Source organism: Triplophysa rosa, linkage group LG2 (assembly GCF_024868665.1).
Source record: "Triplophysa rosa linkage group LG2, Trosa_1v2, whole genome shotgun sequence".
Lineage (NCBI taxonomy): Eukaryota > Metazoa > Chordata > Actinopteri > Cypriniformes > Nemacheilidae > Triplophysa > Triplophysa rosa.
The window spans coordinates 28716754-28726936 of record NC_079891.1 but is presented as its reverse complement, the minus strand read 5'-3'; the positions used below and the strand labels follow the sequence as shown (position 1 = coordinate 28726936).

General features: G+C 39.7%; 2 protein-coding genes across 26 annotated transcripts in view; one reads left to right on the top strand and one right to left on the bottom strand.

Annotated features, from left to right (window-relative positions):
* Nucleotides 1-7: 7 nt before the first annotated feature.
* Nucleotides 8-1994, top strand: si:dkey-174n20.1 (uncharacterized protein LOC796174 homolog). The gene is made up of 4 exons (XM_057327223.1): nt 8-356; nt 667-909; nt 1179-1481; nt 1571-1994. Exons 1-4 carry the CDS (start codon nt 236-238, stop codon nt 1828-1830), a joined length of 927 nt encoding a protein of 308 aa, XP_057183206.1. The 5' UTR covers nt 8-235; the 3' UTR covers nt 1831-1994.
* A 167-nt stretch (nt 1995-2161) lies between these two features.
* camk2b1 (calcium/calmodulin-dependent protein kinase (CaM kinase) II beta 1) overlaps nt 2162-10183 on the bottom strand; it is a 56729-nt gene continuing 48707 nt past the window's right edge. For 6 of the 25 annotated variants that reach the window (XM_057326995.1, XM_057326974.1, XM_057327007.1 and 3 more), the window contains 7 exons: nt 8644-8736; nt 7802-7942; nt 7106-7279; nt 6173-6248; nt 5970-6064; nt 5245-5479; nt 2166-5169 (listed from right to left, as the gene is read on the bottom strand). In XM_057326995.1, the coding sequence (XP_057182978.1) occupies nt 5247-5479; nt 5970-6064; nt 6173-6248; nt 7106-7279; nt 7802-7942; nt 8644-8736 (812 nt within the window). In that variant the 3' untranslated portion in view covers nt 2166-5169; nt 5245-5246. Of the gene's footprint in view, nt 5170-5244; nt 5480-5969; nt 6065-6172; nt 6249-7105; nt 7280-7801; nt 7943-8643; nt 8737-10183 lie in introns of all 25 variants that reach the window. The other 19 variants (XM_057327085.1, XM_057327092.1, XM_057327100.1 and 16 more) reach the window with 9 other exon arrangements.

Below are 10183 nucleotides of genomic sequence, written 5' to 3'. Positions count from 1 at the left end.
GCTCGTGCGCCGCATTAAGTCGAACAAGCTTATTGACCACAGTACCAGGTTCAGCTATCTGCTAATAACAAGCTTTGGTGTCACTTAACGTTTATTTTAAATGTACGACCCCTGACTTTTAATAGCACAATTGTTCCGAATGGATAAATTCCGTATTTTATGGGAACAGTTTTATTGAATGCTGTATTGGCAGTAAGAAGGTTAGTTTTGCGTTAACTGGCTAAGCTAGCAGATCATGTTTATGTTATACTTCATATTATCGGCACTTGTGTGCTTTTTGGTGTTAAAATGGATGAAACGAAGGATGTACTGCATGGATGTGACGCGACTAGATGGAAGAACGGTTCTTATCACTGGTGAGTGAGTCTTGGGTTCATTGATTTGGCTGGCTACATAGTAACATCTTTAGGGTCATTCATTCATTCATAACCATTGTGTGTCATTGAGCGTCCATGTCTGCCACAGTTCCTTGCATCACATTAAATATAAATCGTTATTCTGTACTGTTTTTCATTGCTATTAATATCCTATAGCTCATGGTTCATAATGGGATTAAACCATTACAATTTGTTTTGTTTTCAGCAGGGGTTTGTTTGAGTAGTGTGAATCAAAATCTCTTCATCTAAATTTCCTCTATATTAAATAAAATCTTAATTTGTGTTTCAGGTGGGAACTCTGGTATAGGGAAGGAAACAGCTGTAGCACTGGCTTTGCGAGGTGCCCGGGTCATCATCGCCTGCAGAGATGAAGAAAAAGCGAGGAAGGCTGTTCAAGAGATCAAATCCAGGAGCCACAACTTAAATGTTCGTTATATGGAAGTGGACCTGGCCAATATGAAATCCATACGATACTTCAGTAAAAGCTTCTTACAGCAGGAGAAGCGCCTTGATATTCTGATCAATAATGCAGGTGATTGATATCAGGGTGTCAAAGCGCTGGCCAAACACTGTTTAAAATGATAAAGGCTTCCCTGCAAGTCTCTATAACAGTTTGGCCTCTAGAAATGGCTTGGTTCCCTTTTTAGTAAGTTTGATTGCTTAGAAAAGTAAGAACACGCTTCTTTTCAATAAGCTGCATGATTTGAAGTAAAAAGAAAAAAGATATTTGGTACCATGTCATGGCTATTTGTCAGAGCTAAAAAGCTTAAGTCCTTGACTCAACACTGTTTTTATTCTCAGGCATACCTAGCGTCCTGGACTGGACTGATGACAATTTCTCCATGTGTTTTGGTGTGAATCACCTGGGCCATTTCTTACTAACCAACCTCCTCCTCCCGCTGCTGAAAGAGAGCTCCCCCAGCAGGGTGATAACGCTCACCTGCTCAAACTACAAGTACCAGAAGCTGGACTTCCAGGATCTTAACTACAACCTGTTCCCGTTTTTTACCTACTGTCGCAGCAAGCTGGCCAATATTTACTTCACACAGGAGCTGGCTCGCATGATGGAGGGGAAAGGAGTGACGGCATATTCTGTCCACCCTGGTGAGATATACATTTTTTTATTTCTTGAAAAAAATGTAAATGCTCGCGCAAAACAATTTTTAATGTTTGTTTTCTCCTGTGTCATTCAGGTTACGTTCAGAGTAATTGGACCTGCCATTTCTCAGTTCTGTTCCGGATCCTGATGCAGGTGGTGATGTTCATGTTTTTTGTTTCCTGTGAGGCCGGCGCACAGACGGTCGTGTATTGCACAGTATCGGATGAGGTTCTTCCACACAATGGGGGATACTTCACAGACTGTCGGCCGGCCACTCTGAGAGGATTTGCTAGAGATGCTGGAGTTGCAAAAAAACTTTGGGAGGCCAGTGAGAGATTAGTTAAACTGGCCTGACGTTTTTTTTACTGAATGTTTGATTGTGACATTGATACCTCTTATGTTATGGACCATGAAGAATGTGATATTTATGTTATTTTTCATATTGCTTTTTACAGTGTCATTTATTGGAAACCAGTTTACTTGACTGTATTAAACATGCAATGTTGCATTGGTTACAATTTTTATTTTCATTAACAATTATGAATGAGCAAACTAGCAAATTCTTAACAAGAAATATGGAATAGTAAAAGTACATATTCACCATAAAAATGGTCATGATCATAGGAACCTTATTAATCCGAATGTTTTTAATTTGGAAAAAAGAAAATGCAAAAGATTCTTCAGTATTTAAATCTCATTTATTTATAACTTCTGAACACATCTGTTTAAGTCTGGGAATACACATAGCATGTTTGAGAATAGAGCAATAACAAGAGTAAGAATCATCAAAAATCAAAGAGAATGTTATCTTATACAGAAAAACAAATCTAACAGAGGGCTACTGTGAGAAGACTCAACCTCAGAGAAACTATTCAGTACTGTTTCCATTTGAGCAGTGATACGAGTGAAATGAAAACAGTCCGGTGCTGTAAGTGCAGGTGGATTTTACCGCTTAGTTCGGGAGAGCCTGGACGCTTCAGGTTTGTCATAAAACCCCCGATAACAGTAGGAAAATTTCCATGCAGGTGTTGTTTGCAGAGCACAGACAGCAGTAAGACATCACTGCCGACAGCAGACGAATAAATTTGATCTTGAAGTTAACTATCCCATGCATGTTCCTCTAATATTGCAAGTGCTTCTCTGAAGTCAAGCAGTCTCATACTAATGAGAAATCTTATAGTTGTTAATATAAATATCAGTCACCCTGCGTCGACAACAATGAGCTTAATACAAAAGCATGCCGTAGAAATATCACCATTTCCATAATATCATCCACATTTTCACTGCCATTGTCAGCGTCATCTTGGAACAAAAATATTATGTGCACTTAACAAAGCTGGTAAAATAGATAAGAGAAAGGTTTAGGAAAACCAGCATTCAATAGAAAATCAAAAAGAGAAATAACACCAAACCTAGTGTTCAAGTGACTGTCATGCAAAGATATTCCAGCTGAAATGCAAGTAAACTGCACTTTCAATACTGTCTTGTTTTAATAGGTATGTGCACTTTCACTCGTAACATGTTTATTTTCCATTGCTAAACACAGAGAACAGTACACTTTTTACATGCTGTCTTTATTGTTTGTTTTGTCTATTTTAGTGAGCAGACAGGTGTGGAACTTTGATCACTTTCATAAACAAACGTGAATGCTTGCATCACTTCGTCTCAGACAAAACATCCAAGAACGAAACACAGGTGTCATACAAGCAGACAAGCGTGTCAACGTGCCACGAGGGGTCACTTGGTTTGAGATAAATACTTTAAAGGCGCTTTAGACTGTTTTTTTTTTCAAATACTAGTAATAAAAAATCAGTAGTCATCGTCGATATGACGTGGCTTAAAACGAACGAGTGTTAAAAAATGAGACCAAGTGTGCAAACGAAACGCAAATGAAATTAAGAAGCACGTAAGAAGTTGCGTTAAAGTATTCAAATAAATAAATACGACCTGAGGACACAAACAGTACATGGGTCTCCTGGGTCATTCCTGCCAAGGTTGATGCAATAGTCACGTGACATCAGAATGATGTTCTCTCTTCAAAAGTAGACATAAATCAGCACAAAGTTGCATGAGGTGTGACGTATAGAAGATCGCTTTCGTTTCGTTTAGCTATTTCTTGCCATCATCTAAAATATAAAACTATTGCTGCCCCTTTCGAATAAGAGCTTCTTCACATCATTCTACTAAAGAGTTTTAAACACCTTGCACTTTGCCCATCCGAAGTGTAAACACACTTGAAAAATGATCGAGGGTAACACATTTTCTTCATGTAAAATCACGCCCTCCTTTAAAGCGTCTCACACACTGACAACAAACAAAAATATAGCCTATATAAACTCTCAAAGATAGAACTAGATATTACTCGAGTAATATCGATAATATTCAACACCGTATGTCACGACAGAAATATAAATGTCGTTTATAAAAGCAAAACAACTCAAGACCATATGCAACTTTGTCAGCTAAAACCACCAAAATTTGGTTTAGTAAATCCAGAGGTACAGTCTTTACCAAATGATCACATCCCTACAACGTTAACGACCTCCAGTAATTCTAAACCTACACCATGACTACAAATCAGAAATGTAGAAGCGCCGTTTGAGATTAAACTTCTCAACTAATGATCTCATTGGATATTAGCATCTCTCCGTACACAGACGTCAGAGTCCTGGAAAACATTAATCAGATACAATGGCATTGGCATAATCAACTGAGGTATGGCTTTAAACCGTCGATCTTAAGACGATCTGCGCATGAGCTTTCCTAACCAACGAAAAAACATACGAGAATTTTTAAATCGCAATACTAACTAGTACTAAAGTTGCGATCTGTGTCACAAATCAGAAAGAGAAATAGAGTCGTAAATAAAAAAGGAAGACCCCAAAAGTTCTAGATCAGGCTCGGGTAGGCTCTGCCCCGAACATTCACACACACAGACAATGCATGTCCACCGACGATTGAACACACATGGACGGACACATTTGTTGTATGTGAGCTTGAGCTTTCAATTATGAATCACATCGAAAAGCCTGTACATAAACGGCGGCCGATATCTCTCCGTATCGTCATAGAAACAGCCACTGTGGATATACTGAAAAATTCATGCTCTCCAAAAATGTCCAGAAATAAACGTCTTACGTAAATTAAAAATCATTGGCATCCAGAATATGAGTGGTATAAGTGACACGTACAATTGCTTTTGTATTAATACTAATAACAACAGTAATAACAATCATAATCATAATCATAACAATAATATCGAAAATCTACACACGGTAAGTGAGGACGGCGAATCAATGTAACGAAGGTCGTTATTCACACTGGGAAGGTGCGACGGAAAGCGTTTCACAGACGATTTGCTGAGGCTTTAAACATCCTTAATAATCAAAGACTGTCTAACTCCACACAGCACATGTGCACAATGGGGGGAGCCTCGGCAAAGGAGAAAACGTACAGGGGGACTGAGAGTGAGGGGTAAAGTTGATGGGGTGGCGACGCAAATGTGATTGGTAGGTGAGGTGATTGACAGGTGCGGGGGCTGGGCCCAGTGTGGGAGGGGCAGGGACTGTAGACTCGCAGCCACCCATCAATGGGTTTGCTTTTCTTCATCCCTCTCTCCAACTTTCCCCCTCTCTCTCCCTCTCTTGCACTCTCCATTTCTGGCTGGGCACTCTTGTCAGATGTGGCTACAACCTGTGAAAAGATATTGTTAGCCGTGTGTGTACTTGCTAACCTTAATGAATGATAAAATAAATAATAGAAAAGTACCTTCACTGTAAAGGAGCGGCTGGAGCTCCCGAACAGTGGAAATGGACATTCTGCCATTTGGAGTCCCGGCGATGCCACACTCTCGTCTCTTCTGATTGGGTGCTGCGTGGCCGGCCCTGCCCATCCACGTACTGCGTGAGGCGGATGTAGGCGATGCAGGCGGCGTCTTCCCCAATCAGGTGCACGTGAGGATTGAGGATGGTGGTGTGGATGGGCTTACTGTTCTTGGACAGCACTGTGCCAGAGAGTGAAACAGTCAAACTTTAGAAGCAACAGGGTAACACAGTCTTGTTTATTCATTCACGTTAAAGGTGCAATGTATGATATTTAGGAGGATCTATAGACAGAAATGCAATATAATATACATAACTATGTCTTCAGAGGTGTATAAACGCCTTACATAATGAAGCGATATGTTTTTATTACCTTAGAATGAGCTATTTCTATCTACATACACCGCGGGTCCCCTTGCATGGAATTCGCCATGTTGTTTCTACAGAAAACTGCTTTACAGAGTGCATTTCGTAAATGTGTTATCTCCTTCGGGAAAGAAGCAAAAACTTGACAACATCTTTGCCATGTGTCAGCCACCATAGTGCTTCGAAAGGGAGGAGTGAAGTGAGCCATTGGTTGCAATTTGCAACCTCACCGCTAGATGCCGCTAAATTTCACAAACTGGACATTTAAGAGAAATATCTAACCAACAAAATTTCGACTCAACTTACAGTTCTCAAAGTAGAATCTGTGAAAGTCCATCCCTTCCACCAAATTTCCCAAGGCCTCTGGCTCAAAACAGGTAAGCCCAGGATCACAGATTTTCCTAAAAAGATTTAAATCCACTTGTTTTAGTATCATGTTGTGTTGTTTTAACTGTCTAGTGGGTAAAATAGAAAATACATTCCTCTCTCGCTCACCCACACAAACTTACGCATAGGCTTCAAAGTCCCCATTGTTGATGCCCTCAATAAGCTGTTCGGTGATTTTGATTATCTCCTGTTTGCGCGCTGAGAAAAGGAGAAAGGCCTGTGTTAACACAAGACAACTTTTTGAAACCCTCTCATACAGGAAGTCCATTCATGGTAAGTAAACTTGTCTTTTAAAGCACACCAATGCAGGGGGAGAAGATCCTTTCTGTAAATTAATATTCCTGTTTAATCTTTGTGTCGTTCTGCATCAATTCACAAAAGCTGCAGCATCAAACAGGGCGAGAGCATGGGAATTAAAAACAGGTTGTCCGAACATCCACTCAGACAGATTTCAGCCACCTACATTAGACACACCATTTCATTTCCAGATTTTATTCACACGACTCTGAATGCCGCATCTCAAATAACAGAAGGTTAAAATACAACCAAATTTTTAAAGGCACCACAATTCAAAGACATCAGGTTTTTATAAGTAACCACTTCTTTAAAAACCCACACTCAAGGCTCAACAAAAAGGACTTTTCATATGCTATCAAACTCAAAATTTGATAACATGTGGTGATTAAATTGACACTTTCTGACTCTCATTTCAAAAGATTTCTCACAATTTCAAGAAAATCTGTTAACTTGTTAGTATGTCACCAATTTAAATTCACTGACAACCTATATACAGGTATGACAAACGAAAAAAACAAATGTTTAAATTTGCAATGCACACGCATGAACAACAAACACAGGATGTAACAATAACATTACACTGATCGATGAGTTTTGCAAGCTAGCTAAAAATGGTTTAGGTCCGTCCTCGTTGTTGAGCCCTGTACGCTGTATACATTTTAATCTGATGCCTGTCTAAACATCACTTCCAACCAAACTCCTCATGCTGGTGTGCTGCTCATGTTAGCAGAGACGCTGACATCACACGCTATACTCACAATGTGTTGATGGTAGGGGGGTTGAGGAGGACTGGGAAGGGACAGGGGAGGGGTGGGATGGAGCAGATACAGGGGCAGGGGCTGGAAGGGGTCTGCTGGGGGCCGGTGGCTCACTGTCAGTCTGGGGGGCTGAACTTCTGCGCACACTGCCAACTAGATCTGTCAAACGTGACACTGGAGTTTGATGATGAAAATACAAGAGAGACAGACGAGAGAGACAGTTGAAAGGAAAAAAAGGTGATCAACGTGGAGAAACAGGTGGCTAAATAAAAAATCTGCTATTTATTCACCCTCATGTGGTTTAAAAACTGTATATGACTCTGTCTTCTGTGGAACACAAAAGAAGATATTTTGAGAAACGGTTTTGTGTCCATACAATGGAAGTCAATGGGGTGCAATGTTGTTTGGTTATCATCGTTCTTTAAAATATCTTCATTTGTGTTCTGCAGAAGAAAGAAATGAATTTGAAGCCCCACAAAACTACCATTTTGATTTTGTTAGGTATTTGTTTGCATTTCCAATCTTAAAGTGCACACTATCAATTTCCAATAGATAAAATCAGGTCCAATCCGACCTTTTTCTCACTGAATATCTTGTCAAGACTACAGAAGCAAAATTGGTTGTTTTTATATAGTTTTATGTTGAATTGAAGTGCCTGAATTGTCTTGCGCTTTATCTGGTCCTTAGTGGACTTACTCTGTGTGGGAATGTTAGGGGTTTGGGGAGCGGAGGGGGCAGAAACAGCAGCGGGAGTGGTTGTGTTTCCCCCCTCAATATCAGATGCCGGCCCCGGGCCCCGCCGAACCGCACCCAGCAGATCAGTGAACTTAGTGGCAGCTGTGGGCCCAGAATCAAGCAGGACAGAAATAACAGAGAGAAATTAGGCTTAGAAAAGAACAGGTAACAGTGATACCGGTCCTGTGACTAAACAACTGAGGATGCTTAAATGGAAAAGATATTGAAAACTGCTAGGGGTGGGAACCATGTAATAAACTTAAAGGGATAGTTCACCCAGACACAAAAATGAACCAAATTCATCATTTACTTACCCTCTGACATCTTAAACCTGTATGACTTACTTTCTTCTGCAAAACACAAAAGATATTTTGATGAATCTTAGTAACCAAAAACCGTTGGTCCCCATTGACTTCTATTGTATGGACACAAAACCAAGTCAATGGGGACCAACGATTTTCGTTTGCAGACATTCTTCAAAATATCATACAGTGTGAAATGACAGGAAGGTGTGTAAATAATGACAGAAGTTTCATTTTTGGGTGAATTATCCCTTTAAGTTAGATTATTCCTTAACGATTCTTGTGTTACTTTGGAAGATGATCCATATGTTGCAATGTTTAGTTTGGAAGAGTCAGTGAGTTATGTGTAATTCTGGGATTCACGTACGTGCATCTTCATTAATAGCAATCATTTAGTAATTTATTGGCCGAATTTAGTAATTAAGACTTAAAATGATTACGCTAATCTTTATTGAACATATGCATACACAAGGCAAATGATGGCATAATAATCGCACTTACTGAACACAGCAGGGGAGGGGCCTAGAGGTGTGTGGGCGGGGTCAGGCTGGGAGCTGGCGTTTGACTGAACTGAACTGTTATCTACAACCTTTCCTGTGACATGCCCCCAAAATAGACAATCATGAGAGAAAGCAAAAGTCAAACTGATGTCAATCAAAAAAAAATTCAGTCACTATTCTAAAGATTCCTGCGGGAGCCAGATGCGTCATAATCATCATGTGAAGGTTTGGATCTTGTTTTTATTTACATTTATAATAAGTAAGGTTACATCTGTCCATTCACTGCTATTATTATCAGGGCTTGGAAAAACTACAATGACTATAAATGAATGATGTAAAACAAATACAGGACAAAAAATAACAACCGACAATGAAACAGAACAATGAATATGATAAAACATGATACACTAACGTGAATCAACAAAGTCAATCAAAATGTGAAAAAACTAAAATGAAAAATTAGACAAAAGAAGCACCATGAACTCCATAGAAAGTATACTGTCAACTAACGGTACTGTTTAGCGTGTTGACAAAATGTTTATATGCTCTCCTACTTATAAGTCGCTTTGGATAAAAGCGTCTGCCAAATAAATAAATGTAATGTAGATGTATATTGACAATAACTATGTTGCCTCAAAAACAGTTTAAACAGTAAACTGAACTTACTCCAAAATACACATTTACACAGTTGTCACAAAGCGATCTATTCCACCAACTGTTCTTCAAACAAAAGTGCTTCTCAACACACCACAGTGGCTGTTATAACTTGCACTTGCATCTGCGTCACAATATTTCATCGCAACAATTTCACAAGCAGCCATATATTTCCACCTAAAAGTAACACACACACACTTCTCACCGACTCTTTTGTGTGATCGCGACAAGACGACATCACGCTCCTGTCATGCACACAGTCTGCCGAGAAATTTGGCAGCAAGTTCCTCCTCCAACACACACACAAAGTCAAACAGACACGCACACATGCTCTCAAATAGCCAGGGTCTCTGTTTCCCACTAGGGTTAAATATAGCACAAGATGCCCTTGCTTCGTTCTGGGCAAGAGACACTCACACAGACACAGAAAGCAGAACAGGACCAACACAGAACCATTTCTGAGCCCAGAAGTGTAAAGAAAAGGGTCAACCCAAAACCTTGTATTAAATTCTTCAGCTTAGAGGGACAGTTCTTCCTTTACTCACCCTCCACTTGTTCTACATCTGTCTAAATTTCTTTGTTCTGATGAACACAGAGAAAGGTTTTGTAAAAATGCTTGTAACCAAACAGTTCTTGGCCACCATTGACTACCATAGTAGGAAAATTTGCTTTATAAATTTGTTCTGTTGAACACAAAAGAAGATATTTTGAAGAATGTAGGAAAGCAAACAGTTCTGGGGCACTTTTGACCACCATCGCAATTCTTCCTACTATGGTAGTCAATGGTGGCCAAGAACTGTTTGGTAACAAGCATTCTTCCAAATATCTTTTCTCTGTGTTCATCGTAACAAATTAATACAGGTTTGGAACAACTTGAGGGTGAGTAA